The sequence below is a fragment of the Budorcas taxicolor genome, chromosome 13, assembly GCF_023091745.1.
Source record: "Budorcas taxicolor isolate Tak-1 chromosome 13, Takin1.1, whole genome shotgun sequence".
NCBI lineage: Eukaryota > Metazoa > Chordata > Mammalia > Artiodactyla > Bovidae > Budorcas > Budorcas taxicolor.
The window spans coordinates 34,980,928-35,000,239 of record NC_068922.1 but is presented as its reverse complement, the minus strand read 5'-3'; the positions used below and the strand labels follow the sequence as shown (position 1 = coordinate 35,000,239).

Here is a 19,312-nt window from a genome sequence, read left to right as displayed (position 1 = left end):
ATAATCTTTTCCTTTCTTTTTACTAATAGTTCCCTTGCCCCATCCTTCTCTCATAGAAACCGTCCATTTGGTACCACCCCTTGGAGTGCCTTTTAGATGCGAGGTGAGGTGCTGCCCTGCTTCCGAATCACTGAATAAAACCAATTAGATCTTCAGTTTTACTCCGTGGCATTTTGTTTTTTAACACAGGCATGTTGCGAGGTTTAAATAAAATGATACAAGTAGACAGCGTACAGTACTGGTCCATAGTGAGCTCACAGTGAAGGTAAGCTATTTTTTTGGGACATTGAGTCTGGGCTTCCCTCGTAGCTCAGTCGGTAACGAATCCGTCTGCAAAGGAGGAAGCAAGCAGGAATCCGCTTATTTGCCGGAGACCAAGGTTCGATTCCTGGGTCCGGAAGATCCCCTGGAGACGGAAATGGCAACCCACGCCAGTATTCTTGCCTGGAAAATCCCATGGACAGAGGAGCCTGACGTGCTACTGTCCATGGGGTCGCAAGAGTCGGACACGAACACAACTTGGGGACTAAACCACTCACCGTCCCTCAGCAGACATCCTACTTCGGGGGCCCGTCGCGGACACGTCCTCGAAGCACTGTGGAATCACCAGGGTCCAACAGTGACCCCGTGTGGCCATATTAGAAACAGCAGCCGCAGAAAGAAGGCCTGCGTTGCCAGAAACGATGCGATTCCTGTGTTCATTTCTCGTGGTGTCCCGTGACCAGACTGTCCCCTGGCAGAAGCATGTTCCTGGGATTCTTGAACGACCTGACAGACAGACTCAGGGAAGGGGTAATGGGCGCTCCCGACCTGAAAAGAAAAGCCTGAGCGATTACTTTAAATGTTGACAGATGATGACCTCATAGGTACACGTGAACGGTGGAGTTAGTCATCATTTCTACAGAAACTGCCAAGGATCAGTGGATCTCCTTGCACAATATAACCATGAGACAGCACTTTGGCAGTTATGTGTGTCCCTGATAAACCCTGACAAATTCTGATACTGGATTTTAGTGAGTGGTTTCGTTGGGCTGTAACTACCGCAAAGGCCCTCTGATGCAGCCTGGAGTTTATGTAATGAGCACATTGAATATACTTAACAACTGGCTTGTCAGGTGATCGATTTTCATGTTTCATCGATTGTGTTTCACAGAACATCATGTCGACCTTAACTGTCTGGTCTCTACAGTCTATTCAAAAGGATTAACTAAAAGAGAATATAAATTAAATTTTTTTTAATTGGAGGATTAAAATTACAGTATTGTGATGGCTTTTTGCCAAGCACCAACATCAATCAGCATTAGGTACTCACATGTCCCCTTGCTCTTGAACCCCCCTCCCACCTCCCTCCCCTTCTCATCCCTCTAGGTGGTCACAGAGCGCTGGCTTTGGGTTCCCTGCATCATACTGCAAATTCCCGCCGGCTATCTATTTTAGATAGGGTAACGTACATTATGTTTCAGTGCTATTCTCTCATATCATCCCACCCTCCCCTTCCCCCCTGCTGTGTCCAGAATGTCTTTGCTGCCTTGCAAGTAGGATTGTCAGTAAGAGAATGTTTTTAAAAGAAGCTTTTACTTTTTTAAGTAGACAGCATCTAGAACTACAGAACCTCAAGTAACAGTTGAAAAATGGCCATAAACCATCAAAACCATCAAAAGATATGGATATGAAAGGTCAGTTTGAATTGGAATAAATTTAGAATATGTAATTTTAAAACTTTATAAGATTTTTTTCAGTGTAGTATTTAGCCCACCAGGGTCCTCTGTCCATGAGATTCTCCAGGTAAGAATACTGGAGTGGGTTGCCATTTCCTTCTCCAGGGGATCTTCCCGACCTAGGAATCGAACCCAGGTCTCCTGCATTGCAGGCAGATGTTTTAACCTCTGAGCCACCAGGGAAGCCACCCAAGAATGTATATAGTAACTTCAAATACCAAGTTATACGGAAGATCTAAAATGCTTAAAGGTACATACTTCCTTTCTCCCCCCAGATACACATGGTTAAAAACAAAAGGTAAAGATGTGAAAGGCAGACAGTGAAAGTAAGTTGTCTCCTCCACCCCACCCCCCCACAGCCCCATTAGATCTTCAATTAATCTCCTCAGAGGCAAGCTATAGATATGAGATATTTTATATTTTTAATGAAGTGTTTTGAATCTTTAAAATAAAATTTAGAGTTATAATGTTTGAAAATGTTTAAAAGTTCAAAAGCTACACAAGGAAAAAAAAAATCCGCCTTCCATACTTGCCTTCCAGCCTTTCAGTCTCATCTCCAAAATCGATCAAGGCTACCAGATTTTCTGTGTATCCTTCCAGAGGTAGTCTGCACACACACCAGCAAATGCGTGTGTTTTGTGTCCTACCCACTAGTTGCTCCACTTGTAATTTTAATAATGTATCTCTCTTTAAATTTTTTTCAAATTGAAGTACAGTTGATTTACAATGCTGTGTTAGTTTCTGATATATAGCAAAATGACTCAGTTCCACACACAGAGATATCTTCTTTTTCATATTCTTTTCCATTAAGGTTTATTACAGGATATTGAATTAGCAATGTATCTTGAAGATCATTCCAGATCAGTAGATAAAGAGCCTCCTCTTTCATTTAGGTCATTTGTTACCTCTTCCACTAAGAGCAAGTATGTCTCTACTGTACATTTCTAGAAGTAGAATTGCTGGATCAAAGATTATATGGATTTAAATTTCTGAGAAGTATAGATAAACTATCTGAAGAACATTTCTAAAATTCAACTGGTTCAAAGAAATTCACACATAGTTGACATTTAATTTTCATTGCAAAGTCCGGTTTCATAAACAATGGAAAGGTAACTTTAGTCTCATCTCTGTCCAAATTATCTTAATTCCAGATTGGTAGAAGATTAACAAATTCTTTGTCTTCAGACATATAAAATTATAATGAAATTTCTGTAAGGGAGCCAATGGAAGAAAGTGACAATTACACCGAATGGAAATGGAAAGCAATATGCCAGTTTATGAGCAGATGTCCTGTGTTAGCACAAGTGTTTTAAAATTTCGGTTCATAATTCGATGAATTGTGAACCTATTATGTTCTTAGTGCTAGAGGAACAAGGATGATTGAGTTACCATTCTTATAACAGCAAGCTGCTCACAGTCTTGAGAGAGAAAGAGTGTTCATGTACCATGCTTGTCTATTCCTGTGGCCCACCCCTCCCTCACAACACACCATGTCTTTTGGGGAACATCTGCTTCATGCTTGCTTTCCCTTCCAGCATTTGCCACTAGATGCTACTTAACCTATCAACTAGTCTGATCACCTCAGCAGAAGGTAGACTCCCTGAGAGCAGAAACACAGTTTACTCTTGATATAAACATTATAGCACCATGTAGTACTGGCTCAGAATTTTAAGGGAATATGTCTTAACTGAATTCTAAGTCTTGGAGTTGTGACAAGAGAGAAGATCCCTTGATGCCACCCAACCATCTCATCCTCTATCGCCCCCTCCTCCTGCCTTCAGTCTTTCTCATCATTAGGGTCTTTTCCTGTGAGTTGGCTCTTCACATAAGGTGGCCAAAGTACTGGAGCTTCAGCTTCAGCATCAGTCCTTCCAATTAATATTCAGGGTTGATTTCCTTTAAGATTGACTGATCTCCTTGCAGTCCAAGGAACTCTCAAGGGTCTTCTCTAGCATCACAGTTCGAAAGCATCAATTCTTTGGCACTCAGCCTTCTTTATGGTTCAACTCTCACATCCACACATGATTACTGGAAAGACCATAACTTTGACTGGATGGACCTCTGTAGGCAAGGTGATGTCTCTGCTTTTTAATATGCTAAGTTTTTTATAGCTTTTCTTTCAAGGAAGCATCTTTTAATTTTATGGCTGCAGTCACTGTCTGCAGTGATTTTGGAGCCCAAGAAAATAAAGTCTGTCAAGGCGGAAATGATAGAAGAATTTGAGTTTCTCTCCTGAGGACACTCATAGCAGGTTTCTGGAAGAGGCAGGACCAGAATCCAGCTTCCTGACTCACCAGGCCAGTGCTTTTCTCACACCTCCTGATCCTTTTGCCTGATCTCAGATTACAGCCAGGGGCTGTCCTCATACAAAGTGCTAGGCAGAGCTTTGAGAAACAGCTATGAGGTTGGCTCTTTGGTCTTAAACAATGAATGAATGGATGGGTGAAATTAGTATAAGTTAGTATAAATTTCTGTTTGCTGATAGAGAAGTAAATCTTCCTACCTGGGCTGGTCTGAAGCAAGTCAAAGGGGTTTATGAGCTTTCCTTGCTGCTGAGAGGTGAAAAGCTGGGTGAGGTGGACCATTTTGTAGACTCAGCGTTTTTCCACCAGGGTCTCTCCTGATTCAATGCTGTGATGCCAAAAAGGCAGTGAAAGCTTGCAGTTGCACCTTTGATGGAATACTGAAGCATTTGATAAAGGAGCTTCAGTCTCCAGTGTCACCCCTGGGCCTCACAGATGGGAGGGCAGGAATCTCTGGCAATTGGGGATGAGAATTGTGGATTGCTGATTTTCCTCAAAGATGATTTGAGAGGGAAAGTAAACTACAACCTCTCTCAGTAACCTTGGGGCATTGGTTCCAGGATCCCTGCAGACTCCAAAATCCACGGATGCTCAAGTCTGTTATATAAAATGGCATAGTATTTGCATATAACAGACACAAATCCTCCCATAAGTAGGGGGTTGGGGTGCTGACCCCCATGCAGTGGGAAATCCACAGGTAACTTTGAACTCCTCCAAAACTTGACTACTAAAGCATACTGTTGACCAGAAGCTTTACCAATAGCATAGATAGTCAATTAACACATATTTTGTATGTTTTATATATTATACTGTATGTTGTTGTTCAGTCACTAAATTGTGTCTGACTTTTTGCGACCTTGTGGATTGTAGCATGCCAGGCTTCCCTGTCCTCCATTGTCTCCTGGAGGTTGCTCAAGTTCCTGTCCATTGAGGTGGCGATGCTATTTAACCATCTCATCCTCTTCCACCCTTATACAGTATATTCTTACAATAAAACAAGCTAGAGGAAAGAAAATGTTATTAAGGAAGTCATAAGGAAAATACAGGTACTGTATTATATTTATCCATACATCATCTGTTTATGAGTCATTTTGTCAGTACCTATGTCAATATTGTCTTAGATGGTATAAAACATGGTAGATGTCATACATATTACTAACACTAGCCATCAAAAATGAAAAGATAATGTGAAAAGGAAATTAGTTTATTTATAGCTATAACAAATCATGCATTGATAACTTTATGGTTGCCTTGTGTCATGGGTAAGATTGCTCCACAGTTCATGTACAAAATGAATGAATCATTATAAAATTTTATGGCATAGAGTGTTAGTCATATTCATAATACTGTATTGGAAGCATTGCTACATTTTCTTAAAAAAACCCACTTACCTATGATGATAGCTGATACACAGCTTCCCCAATTACAAGAAGAATACTATACAGTAATGAAATTCTTTGAAAGCAAAGCTGTAAAACAACAAGGAAAGTAACCCATTATTAATTTTGTAGTTAATATCACTCATCTTATGCCTATGTAAGGATACACTGTGAATGCGTGCTCAGTTACTCAGTCGTGTCCTACTCTTTGCAACCCCATGGACTGTACCCCACCAGGCTCTCCCATCCATGAGATTTTACAGGCCAGAATACTAGAGTGGGTTGCCATTCCTTCTTCAGGGAATCTTCCTGGCCCAGAGATCAAACATGCATCTTTAGCTTCTCCTTCATTGACATGCAAATTCTCATACACTAATATCTGAATATATTTTATGCATTCATAGCATAACCTTTTTTGTTATATGTATTTCCAGGCTAGGCTATGAGTTTCATCTGTAAGTTTTTTGAAATTGTCACAAATCTCCAGAAAATGTTCCAATATAGCTATTGAAAAAAATTTACATGTAGGTAGATTCATACAGTTTAAACCCGTGTTGTTCAAGTCAACTGTGCTTTAAATCATGTGTAGATTTCTTATAGTACTTAATACAAAGCAAATGTTATAGTTGCCTTCGTGGGGAAAATTCAAGTTTGGTTTTTTAGAATTTTCAGGAATTTTATTTTTCAAATGTTTTCCTTCTGAGGTTGGCTGAATCTGCAGATGTAGAACCCATGGACATAGAAGGCTGACTGTAATTTAGCACACAACTTAGCAGCAGCAGCAGCAGTGAGAAAAATATTTTTCTATTGCAGAAAAATATAAATATTGTAGAGAATGCAACACTTTCATGATTTTATAGATAAAAAACATAATTTCTCAGAAATTGTAAGACTGTGATAGCTCATGCCTTTCGAGATCCCGGTGGTTGTAAGTTTGCTTTTCTCTGCTAGTAAAGCTTTCTTTTGCACTTCTGGTTGCTGAGCTGCTCTCAGTCGACATACTCAGCTTTGAACATGAAAATCCTTCTTGATGACTTGAACAGGAAACCATGAACTGAAAGGCCATTAGTAAGGTAGCCAGATAATTTATCCTCTGAATTGGAATACTTGTTAGAGTGAGAGTGTGGAGTTAATAATTACATGAGCACCACTGAATATATGCCCTCTGGAGGCTTAAATCACACACTTTCACATTTTATCAAAGACAAGCTTAACATGTAAAAAGCATTGTGTGGCATATGAAATGTAGACACGATTTAATAATTTCTTTACTCTTTTTCTATTGGCTTTCTATTTGCAAAGGATTTCTTTTTCTTTTTAATGATAAAAATAATACCTGTTTGTTTAAAAAAAATACTAAATGCTGGGACTTCCTTGGGAGTCCAGTGGTTAAGAATCCACTTTGCAATGCAGGGGATGGAGGTTCAATCCCTGGTCGGGGAACTAGAATCCCACATGTCTCAAAGCAACTAAGAGTCGGTACCCTATTAACAGAAGAATCTCATGATGCAACGGAGATCCCATGTGGCACAACTAAGACCCGAGGCAACCAAACTCATGAATTAATTTAAAAAATGCTAAATGCTAAAAGTGTCTGATTTCTATGCCCCTCAGCCCCTAATTTCCCTCCTCAACATAGCACCATTTGCTGCTGCTGCTACTGCTAAGTCGCTTCAGTCGGGTCCAACTCTGTGCGACCCCGTAGACGGTGGCCCACCAGGCTCCCCCGTCCCTGGGATTCTCCAGGCAAGAACACTGGAGTGGGTTGCCATTTCCTTCTCCAATGCATGAAAGTGAAAAGTGAAAGTGAAGTCGCTCAGTCGTGTCCGACTAGTAGCGACCCCATGGACTGCAGCCCACCAGGCTCCTCTGTCCATGGGATTTTCCAGGCAAGAGTACTGGAGTGGGGTGCCATTGCCTTCTCCGGATAGCACCATTTAGGTGGTTTAAAATAATAGAAATTTATTGTCTCACCATTCTGAAGGCTAGAAATCCAAAGTCAAGGTGTTAGCAAGCTTGTGTTCTCTCTGAAGCCTGTAGGAGAACTCTGTGGCTTGCCAGCCATCTTTTGGCTACATCTCTCCAGTCTCCACCTTGTCATCACTCGTCATGCTTCCTGTGTGTCTGGCTTCACCTGGCTGCCTTCTTATAAGGACACCAGTTATACTCCCTGCCCCGGCTTCACTATGACCTTATCTTAACTGATTACATCTATAATAACCCTATCTCTAAATAAGGTCACATTCTGAGTTCCTGGGGGTTAGGATAACTTTAGATGGGATAGGCACGATTCAATCCACAATAGAAGCTAAACCCTGTAAGTCAATAAATTAAGGCTGCCATCTGTAACAAAAATTCGTAATACTTCAAAGTTTGGCTCTTTTTACCCATGTTTGGGAGAATCTATGGGAGTAACTTTTTTAAATTGACATATAATTGAGTTACAATGTTGTGTTAATTTCTGCTGGTTTTCAATTTCAACAAAATGATTCAGTTATATATATATATTCTTTTTTCATATTCTTTTTCACTATAATAACCACAGGAATTGAATATGGTTCCCTGTGCCATACAATGGGACCTTGTTGCTTATCCATTCTATATATAATAGTTCGAATCTGTCTGTCCCAACCTCCCATTCCTTCCCTCCCCCATCTACCTATTCCTTAGCAATGTGGGGTAAATTATTGATAGACATAGAGAAACCTGAATGAACTGACCTCAGCTAACCAGAATCACCAACTTATTGACCAAAATGTACATGTGCTGGACTTTCCAAAAGAGCAGTCATTTACAAGAAAATACTCAATGACATGAATGTAACTTTGTATTAAATATTGAGTAGATACAAAATAACATTTATAAACATGTGTATGGTAAGAAGAATTCTGATCCAGTGAACAACTGTGGCCCCACCACACAGTTTAAGAAATAAAACACTATCCACTATCCTTCAAGAATTCTACATTTAATTTTTAAATGGCTAAATTAATGTGTGGACATACTTAGTCTAAAAATGTTTTATAATTAGAATTCTATTGAACAAAAATAGAATGGAATAAATACATAAATAAAACAGATAAGGAGTATTGACAAGAATGTAGAGAAACGGGAACACTCATAAACTAGTCGTGAGAATGAATATGATTCAGCAGCTATGGAAAATAGCCTGCAGTTCCTCAAAAAGTTAAACATATGACCCATCAATTCTACTCCTAGGTATGTATCCAAGAGAAGTGAAAACATATGCTCACACAAAAACTTGTACATGAAAATTCATAGCAGCATTATTTATAGTAACAAAAAGGTGGAGACAACCCAAAGGCCCATGAAGTGATGACTGGATAACCACTTGCGGCATAGTCACACAATGGAATATTATTCTGCCACAGAAAGAAATAAGGTGCGGATAGATGCTACAACATGGCTCAACCTTGAAATGACTGTATCCAGTGAAAGAAGCTAGTGACAAAAAAAAAAAAAACACCTCATATGATTCCATGTATATGAAATGTCCAGAAAGGCAATTCCATAGACACACAGAGTAGATAAGTGGTTATTTAGTGCTGGGGGGAGTGTGGTGGTTAGGGGTGGTAGCTGACAGGGGGACAAGGTTTCTTTTGGAGGTAATGAAAGTGTTTCTAAAAATAACGGTGATTGATGTTTCGTGAATATACTAAAAATCACTGAATGATGAACCTAAAGGGGTGTATTTTGTAGTATATGAATTAAATCGCAATAAAAATATTACCAAAAAATGACAGGGAGGGAGCGCGAGAGGGAGGGAGGAAGGGAAACCCTATTAAACCTAGGTTTAACTTCTATTTCTATCCCAGTCTGGCTGTAGAACTTTAGGAATGTTACTTAACTTCTCTAAGCCTTAACTTCCCCATAAATAAATGGGCATAGTAAGAGTTCCTACGTCACAGGGCTGTTGTAAGAATTTAAAAAGTCAACACACGTCAAGGGCTTAGAGTTTGGTAAAGAAAAAGTGTTGAGTTTATTATATTCTTAAGATTCCCAAGTCAGCGCCCCTTCCTCATGCCCCCGTCTCTGGTTCTGTTTTCAGTGTGAAAGAGTAAGTCGCCTGCTCGTTCTCTTGAGGGTCTTCTTTCAGAGAATCGTGGGAGAGTGGAAATATTTAAAACATGTCAGAAAGCTCAGGTATCCTTATTCAAGCCGCATCTTATTATCTAAGGGAAACGGCCTTTGCTTAGTTTGACCCTCTAGGCTTCCCATCCTTTTCGCCTCAGCGCGCATGCGCGGAAGCCCGGCGCCCCTTCGTTCGTGCTTCTGCCGCTTTGACAATGGCGGCTTGCGGCGTGGGGCTGTTGACCCGTTTGTCCCTGCGCGTTCAGAGAAGCCAAGTCCAGCGCCCTCTTCGCAGGCTTCTCAGTTGCCCAGGAACGGTGGCCGCAGACCTCAGGAGGGAAGAGCAGTCCTCGGGGAGTGCGGAGACAGGTGTGGTGCCCGGGCTGTAGCCGCGATCCGCCTCGGGCCAGGGCAGGAGGAAGAGTCTGGAGTCGCGGGCGGGCGCTTGACCTGTGGAAGCGGCCGGGGAGCCTTTGGCCATCGGAGAGGTGTCCCGACCTCTTCTGACCGCGCTCGGGGAATCTAGAGCCGCCGCCGTGGCTGGTGGTCGTAGCGGGGTTTGTGACATTTCTGCCTTCGGGGACTCCGTGTCCAGCAATGAAGTCGTTCAAGGCTCGTTTGCAGGCCAGGAACAATTTGCCACTGTTTGACAGTTTGGCGAAACATTGTTGCCAGTAATGGTAGGGATTCCACAGTTCCTTTTTCGGTAGCTTCCTAGCTCACAAATGTAACATTTTGATGCTCACAAGTTGCTGATGGAGGCCGAGCGAAGCCTTGATGAATGAGTAACTGGGATCCCTGGTCCTCCAGTGGAGGCTCTGCCTCTGAAGTTACTGCCTTTTGCTTTATTCTTCTGACCATTTTGAACAAAATCAGCCTGATAGCAGATCTGCAGGGGCTGGAACAGGCAGGAGTTTTAAGTTTATATGTTGGTGTGTTCAGAAGTCCAGCTACCCCTCTTGAAACCTAAGAGATGCGTATACGTTGTTTACAATTCTTAAAGCAATCTGGCAGGAGATGTATCATTGTTTCCATTTTAGAGATTTAGACGGAGGCCCAAGGTGCTGAGTGGTTTGCAGCTGAGTTAATTTATACCTCGAGTCCCGCTGTTAAACACCATTTCTTGGAGCTGGAACTTTAAGATAGGAAATTATTTCTGGGAACAACTCTAAAACATGCTAAACCAGGAAAGTGTTTTTCCCTAAAATAAATGATAGGGTTGCTGTCCTCATCAGACTGTTTGAGAGACTCATTGACAGTGAGTGGGAAATATTGCTTCATATGACAGTTCATTGAAATGCTGATTGGATTGTGTGTAGTAGAAACTGCTTCTGTTAGAATCTCTTTAAGTGACTGAAAATTTGAGTAAGACTTCTGCCAAAGAAGCTATTATAATTTAACATGACTGTAGTGGCTTAATTTTAGAGTATTTTCATATGCTCTTTGAGATACAGAACTATGTGAACTCAGTTTGGAAGGAATTATTATTAGTCCATTTTATAGATATAGAAACAAGTTAGTCTAGGTGGAGAGTAAGTGGTTCAAGCTTATTCAGGTATTCAGTAGCAAAGGTAAGAATAAACCCTTCTGATACCAATGCTTCATTTAGTAGAACTTTTTTGTTTTCCTTAGGAAATGTGTTTCATTTTGTATCATTAGGGTAATATAACTGGCTAAATATTTAGAGATTCTTGTGAAGCATAACAAGTAACAAAATCCTCATTTGAATTGCTTTTCTATTTTTAAAGAGAAGTAGATGATTATTCTAGATAATTTTATAATTAGAAGAAAATTGAGAAATACCCAGTTGAGTTATTCACTCAGTGCGAGAACTCATTGCCAAAGCTTTGCTAGTAACATTTTCTAATAACAAGGAACCCCCTGTTTCATAAATCAGTTAGTTCATTTTTGATGAGGCTTGGATGGCTAGAAAATATTTATAATGAGCTAAAGCTACTAATTTCCCATTTCCCTGTTGGTCTTAGTTTTGACATAGCTTTCATGTGAGAAATGGAAAGAACCCTGATTTAAGAACAAGAATTTGTATTGTTCAGGACTCTGGGTGCAAATGGCAGAAACTAACTCAAATTAAAGGGAGGATCCACCAACCATGTAACCAAACTCCAGAAGGAGACATGACTGCTTTAAGGTCACCTGGATTGATGTGATGAGAGTGAGTTATTTCCTCTGCTGTTCTTGTGGCGGCCTCCTTATCTCAGGTTCTTCTTCTATAGCTTGTTAATGGTGAGGTGGGGAGGAATGGCCGCTAGTAGTAGCTTGCAACTTTGTCCAGTGGGAGAATAGTCTTTTGCCTGAATTTGAAAGATCTAAGAAAGAGTTTTTGATCATCACCCCACCCCACACCGCCACCCTCACCTACCGGACCAAGAGGAGCCGTTTCAAATCATTTAAGAGTCCTGGCCTGCGTAGTGGGGCATGGGCGCATGTATGGGAAGATAGCTATTGACAGCCACCCCCTACAACCTCACAGACAGGGTTGTGTGTTACCAGAACAGGGGACATGTGTCAGGCAACCAAGGAGCAGCTGAGCTCTTTAAGAGGCTACCCAGCTTGTTACATGTTTGATTTGTTTTTTCATCATTAATGATACTTACCCTGTCTATCTCAAAAGGTTATTATGAGATTCAGAAGAGAGTGTTTTTGTGAAAACTGGGAAGTGCTGCACCAGGGGAAGGGCAGCTGTTGGGTTCTCGCTGGTTTTTGTTCCAGGTTGTAAATCCCCTCTTTGTTTGCAGTGCTTCCCTACCAGAGTTTTAGACCTTTTATTACTTCTTTCCAGATTCTTTCTGGTTAATCAGCATCCTTCAGATCCCTAATGTCTGGAGCAGAGCGTGTACTCTACGTGTGACCTGACCAGTGAATAGTGAAAAAGTGATGGTACCCCTTGAACTTGGATTTTATATTTATATCGATCTTCTCCCCATTCTCACCCCAGAAGTTAATACATTCTCCTGGCTTATATTGAACTTTCATCAGATCACACTTTTGTTCTTTTATCTATCTACTGCTAGCTGATCCCTCCCCTCCTCCCACCCAACCCCCACCCCCCGTTATGTGCCTGTGTGTTTATGTTGTTTTTGATTCTAAATGAAGGACAATATTCTCTGCGTTTTTGCTTATCAGATTGTTATCACAACCACTGAAAATTTGAATCTGTCTTAAAATATTAGCACTTACTACTTTTTCCTTCCCACTTTGTGTTCTCTGTACATTTGACAAGCCTTTTTACAAGGTAATGAACTTACATTACCTGAACTTTCTGACCCCTCTTTCATGACTTTGTTCTGTCTACATCATTCGTACCTTCTGTTGTTCAAGGCCAGAGCTGTTAGTCCTGTAGACTCTGCCTTCCCCCCTTACCTCCTGTCTTCTCAAGCATGTTTCTCCATCATTCAACAGACTTCTCGATCTCCTTCTCAAATTCAGTGTCTGTTCCTCCTCAGTAGTCCAACTGCAGGCAAATACTTGCATATAAGTACAAAAACATTGTATACTGATGATACTGCAGTGTTGCTTGTGATAGTGATAAAGGTAAACCATCTAAATATTTATCATAGAGGATTAATTAAATTACCATAAATATCCAAGAATACTTATGCAATTATTTTTTAAATGAGGTAAATATATATCTACTGATATGAAAAGATATGACAGTGTATTAAATATTTAAAAGCATATTACAGAACAGAATGTACAGTACATTTTCAGTAATTTCAGTTGTGTGAAAAATGTTTATCTCTGGAGAGGTACAGATGGATATGTTTATATATGCCTTGAAAATGTCTGGAAAAGTATCACACTTAATACTTGGGTATTAGAACTGGAGGAGGATTTATACATTTACTCTATGAAATTTTGCAGTTTGATTTTACTTTTACAATTAGCAGTTGAACATCAGTGTAGACTCAGTAAATATCAGCAGCAAGAAGATCGAGGTGGTAATTACAACTGGAAAAGTGGATAGAAAAACTTGGACCATTAAAAAAAGAAGGAAATAGGGACCAGGTGGAAAGGCTGTCAGTAGACTGAGGTCATCCTTGACCCAAGGATGGAAGACAGGTTCTCTTCTGTGTTGTTAAAGTAAATACAACACTGTGACTGACATTCTTCCAGAGATGTTGAAGTGAGGTATTACAGAGTGGAGGCAGTTCTGCCAAGAAGAGTCAGAAGTCTCCACAGACCTGAGCGCAATTTGCAGGATGAATGGGAGTTTGTGAGACAGAAAATGAGAAGGTGGGCATTGCAGCCAGAGAGAAGAGGCTGTGAAAGTTCATAGTGTGTGTGATGGTGTCGTGTGAAGAGCACTGTAGGTGCGCAGTGTGGAGGAGGAGGAGGTGGTAGTGAAAGTTAACGTGGGTGAGAAGGGGCCAAGGTGCTGGGCGCTTCATACTCAGGCCATGGGGCTTAGACCGGACTGGGAACACAGCAAGAAGTCAAAGAATAAGGCTTTCTTAAAAAGATTATTTTATAAAGGGGACTTTGGCACCTTTTTTTCATTGCACTTAGGCTTGTATTTCTTTTAGACTTTGAAATGTTACAGCTTGTATAGACTTCTTACGTGTGTATTTATAAAATTGGTTTTACTTTGAAAATTTTATGAAACACTCCCTTTTTAGCGCTATTCATTGAATATAGTCAATCAAAACAGTGGACAGCTTAATGGTAATCACAAGGGAATGGTAATAGAAAGATTGAGAGGAGCACAACTTCACCTTGATAAAGGAGGAGAAGAAATAAGATGAGGTTAGGATAAAGTTGACTGTAGTCAAGTGTACAGTCTTTATAAACCTTATCAAGAGATGCTTTAAATTTTACGTGTTGGTAATGTCTTTGTCTCATTCATAGGCTCTGAAGACAGGACTCCAAAAAAGAGATTCTCTGAGGTGCAAAACGAGAGACGAGAGCAGGCCCAGCGGACTGTCTTGATCCACTGCCCAAACAAAATCAATGAGAAGAAGTTTCTCAAGTTCTTATCCCAGCACGGACCTATTAACACCCACTTCTTCTATGAAAGTTTTGTAAGTATTTGAGAAACAGTCTGACTTAACAGTCATATATATATTCTTAGTTATTTTTTGCTCTCTTGCCTTTGCAACATGGTGAAGTTATATTTTCTGTTGATATCCTACAGCTTTTTTTAATCTAAATTTCTTTAATGAGGTTTTTTTTTTAATATGAGAAGTCCTTATAGGAGTATTACAGAATTATAAGCAGAATTATAGCTGAATAATAATTTGACTACTTTAAATCATTCCATTATCTTAGGCATTGGAGCCAGTGGGAGGTCTTTTTTAACTTTTTAATTTTCTGTGTCAGCATTATTTTCTGCTTCACTTAACTCATACCATTTTATAGTGTTCCTTTTATTGATCTGCTTATAATGGTTTAAAACCATTGCTTGTGTGCATACCGTTGTAGATTTTAGTAATGAACGTTCTTCATGTTGTGATAATTGCTTTGAAATATGAACTAAAACACTATTAGTTTAAAAATATTAATACTATTTAGGAATGTGTTCTATTCTTGTTTTTGATCTAGGGTCTTTATGCTGTTGTAGAATTTTGTCAGAAGGAAAGTGTAACTTCGTTGCAGAATATAACCCGGACTCCAAGCCTGGGCCCTGAGGCTGCAATTCCATTCAAGTCACGTTATTTCAATTTAAAATTGAGAAATTCAGTAAACCAGACTTCTGAACTGTCAAGTATTCAATGTAGTAACCAGTCTTCTCCTTCAAGCAAGAAGCTTTATCAGTTACTTTGTTGTGCAGAAAGTGTAAGTTTTTAGGTATACTTCCCCAACTTGATATATGTGTATTTGACTTGTTTTGTACATTTTAAGTTTTTATTAAATATTATTAAATATTCAAATTACAGAGCATACTAACCTAGTGAAAATAAAAGATGCACCATTTGTGATCATAAGAAGTAATCACATTCTTCCAAAGTTTGGGGCCTTTGGATTCTAGTTTTTTCTCTCTTGTCAGACATATAATTGTATATGACATTCTTTTTGTAAACTAAAATATCTTATTTCTGGTTTTATCTCTTTTTTTTCTGCTCTAATAATCTTTGTAGTTGTTGGTCAGTCACTCAGTTGTATCTGACTCTTTGCGACCCCATGGACTGTAGCATGCCAGGTTTCCCTGTCCTTGACCATCTCCCAGAGTTTGCTCAAACTCATGTCCATTGAGTTGGTGATACAACCATCTCATCCTCTGTCACCCCCTTCTCCTCTTGCCTTCAGTCTTTCCCAGCATCAGGGTCTTTTCCAATGAGTTGACTCTTCGCATCATGTGCGCTTCAGCTTCAGCCTCAGTCCTTCCAATGAGTATTCAGGACTGATTTCCTTTAGGATTGACTGGTTGGATCTTCTTATTGTCCAAGGGACTCTCAAGAGTCTTCTCTAACACCACAGTTCAAAAGCATCAGTTCTTCGGCGCTCAGCCTTCTTTATGGTCCAACTCTCATATCTGTACATGACTACTAGAAAAACTGTAGGTGTAACTATGCAGACCTTTGTTGGCCAAATAATGTCTCTGCTTTTTAATATGCTGTCTAGGTTGGTCATAGCCTTTTTTCCAAGAAGAAAATGTCTTTTAATTTCATGGCTGCAGTCACCATCTGCAGTGATTTTGGAGCCCAAGAAAATAAAGTCTGTCACTGTTTCCATTGTTCCCCCTTTTATTTGCCATGAAGCTATGGGACCAGATGCCATGATGTTTATATTAGTTTTGGTTTTTCTTACAGACTAGTCAAAGATTTAGGTAGTTCTTTTCAAGAATCTCTCTATGGTTTTATCAAAATATACTATTTGGGGGTATTTTTCTAATTTTTAAAACTTCTAACCTTTTATATGTCTTCTACTTTGTGGGCCTTTAAGGCTGTGGTTTTTCTTTTAAATATGAATGTTTAAGCTCCAGCGTGCACCTTCATGGTATGATCATTTTAACACTAGTCTCCTAGGGAACACACAGGACTGTTGTTCTAAGGAACTAGGGGATCGTGGGCCTTCATTCCTGAAACTTTGCTGCTTTCTAGTGTTTCTTGCCTTTAACATTGGCTCTCCTCTCCCCTGCAACTTCCTTTAAATGTCCAGCTTTGTGGTTATTTCTGTCTCCTCTACTAGAGCACTTTACTGTTTTCATTTTCCTGAAACAATACTTTATACTCAGTGCCTAAGAACAGTCATAGTTTTAATTCTAGCCATCTTTTATTTTGCTGGTATCCTTCCTCGTTCCTCATTCCTCAGTACTTTTTAAAGGGCATTTGTAATAAGGCTCAATGTAAAAAGATTGTGTATTTTTAAAGTCGGTCTCCTAAGCCATCAAATATCTGAAATAAAATGACCATTATGCAACATGACCTGAACATTTTCTGTATTTTGTTCTTTTGTTTTGGCCAGCTAGGTAGATGATCAGCTGCACACTCTCTTGAGGGAATTCCAGCTCACAGAGGAGAACACCAGGCTCCGATATCTCACCTGCTCTCTCATTGAAGATGTAGCGGCTGCGTACTTTCCGGACTGTGCAGTCAGACCCTTTGGCTCCTCAGTGAATAGTTTTGGGAAACTAGGATGTGATTTGGACATGTTTTTGGATCTAGATGAAATTGGAAAATTTACTGCTCAAAAGGTAACTGCATTTCTTTAAATCACAAAGTTAAAATTATTAGAAGAAATAAAGGAAATCTTTGGACTTAATAAAATTATAACTTGATTTCTAAGCTTAAGAGGCAGTGTGGTTACAGAGTAAAGTCTGTTTGATACCGCTTCTTTGGAATTGTAAAATCTTCTTTGCATTGGTCTAATATGTGGTCATTTTTTGTGACTATCTTAAACATGTAATAAAATGTTTGTTCCTTTTGGGGGTTGAGAAATTTTTGGGGTAGACCAAGGTTACTTACTGTGTTTTTCAGATTATGTGTATATTAACTAATCATTTTGTCTGCATAACCTAGTTACTGAAATACTTTTTACATCTCATGTTATTTGCTTCCATTTGTTTCTCAGAATTCTCCTGATTTTTATTGTATTCAAAGAAGTGTATGATTATTATACCTTTTTATCGGGTTGTTCATTTATCATTGTTATGTCTATCATCTCTGTAAATGCCTTTTCTTTGAATTCTTTTTTGTTTATTAAGATGGCCACTTGTTATCTGTCTCAGAAACCTTCTTCTGTATCACTATTTTCAGCTTTCACATTTTTGTTCAGTTGCTAAGTCATGTCTGACTCTTCGAGACCCCATGGACTGCAGTGTGCCAGGCTTCCCTGTCCTTCACTCTCTCCTGGAGCTTGCTCACACCCAAGTCCATTGAGTCAGTGATGCCATCCAACTGTCCATCCTCTGTTGCCCCTTCTCCTCCTGCTCTCAGTCTTTCCCAGCATCAGGGTCTTTTCCAGTGAGAAGCTATGGTTTTTCCAGTAGTCATGTATGGATGTGAGAGTTGGACTATAAAGAAAGCTGAGCGCCGAAGAATTGATGCTTTTGAACTGTGGTGTTGGAGAAGACTCTTGAGAGTCCCTTGGACTGCAAGGAGATCCAACCAGTCCATCCTAAAGGAAATCAGTCCTGAATATTCATTGGAAGGAATGATGCTGAAGCTGAAGCTCCAATACTTCAGCCACCTGATGTGAGGAACTGACTCATCTGAAAAGACCCTGATGCTGGGAAAGATTGAATGAGGGAGGAGAAGGGGACGACAGAGGATGAGATGATTGGATGGCATCACTGACTTGATGAACGTGAGTTTGAGTAGGCTTCGGGAGCTGGTGGTGGATAGGAAAACCTGGCGTGCTGCAGTCCATGGAGTCGCAAAGAGTTAGACACAACTGAGCGACTGAACTGAACTGAACTGAAGCTCTTCGCGTCAGATGGCCAAAGTATTGGAGCTTCAACTTCGGCGTCAGTCCTTCTAATGAATTTTCAGAGTTGATTTCCTTTAGGATTGACTGATTTGATGATCTTGGTGTCCAAGGGACTCTCAAGAGTCTTTTCCAACACCACAGTTCAGAAGCATCAGTTCTTTGGTGCTGTCTTCTTTATGGTCCAACTCTCAAATCCGTATATGACTACTGGAAAAACCATAGCTTTGACTAGATGGACCTTCGACAGCAAAGTGGTGTCTCTGCTTTTAATATGCTGTCTAGGTTTGTCATAGCTTTCCTTCCAAGGAGCAAGCATGTTTTAATTTCATGGCTGCAGTCATAGTCGGAGAAGGCGATGGCACCCCACTCGAGTACTCTTGCCTAGAAAATCTCATGGACGGAGGAGCCTAGTAGGCTCCTAGTAGGCTCCATGGGGTCGCTAAGAGTCGGACACGACTGAGCGACTTCCCTTTCACTTTTCACTTTCATGCACTGGAGAAGGAAATGGCAACCCACTCCAGTGTTCTTGCCTGGAGAATCCCAGGGACGGGGGACCCTGGTGGGCTGCCATCTGTGGGGTCACACAGAGTCGGACACGACTGAAGTGACTTAGCAGCAGCAGCAGTCATAGTCTGCAGTGATTTTGGAGCTCGAGAAAAGAAAATCCATCACTGTTTCCACTTTTCCCCCATCTATTTGCCATCAAGTGATGGGACAGGATGCCATGATCTTAGTTTTTGAAATGTTGAGTTTTAAGTCAGCTTTTTCAGTCTTTTATCTTCATCAAGAGGCTCTTTCTGAGATTGTTGATATTTCTCTCAGCAACATATGTTGTTATATTTTGGGTATAAATAGCAAATCACTGAATTTTATGCTTTTACTCCAATCTTTGAGTCTTTTTATTTATTATTACTGGTAAAATTTGATTTTATTT

General features: G+C 40.1%; 1 protein-coding gene across 1 annotated transcript in view; it reads left to right on the top strand.

The window, feature by feature from the left end:
- The first annotated feature begins 9,707 nt into the window (after nt 1–9,707).
- Nucleotides 9,708–19,312, top strand: part of MTPAP (mitochondrial poly(A) polymerase) — a 28,047-nt gene continuing 18,442 nt past the window's right edge. The window contains exons 1-4 of the mRNA XM_052650970.1: nt 9,708–9,861; nt 14,359–14,531; nt 15,052–15,285; nt 16,919–17,143. Coding sequence (XP_052506930.1) covers nt 9,708–9,861; nt 14,359–14,531; nt 15,052–15,285; nt 16,919–17,143 — 786 coding nt within the window. The remainder of the gene's footprint in view (nt 9,862–14,358; nt 14,532–15,051; nt 15,286–16,918; nt 17,144–19,312) is intronic.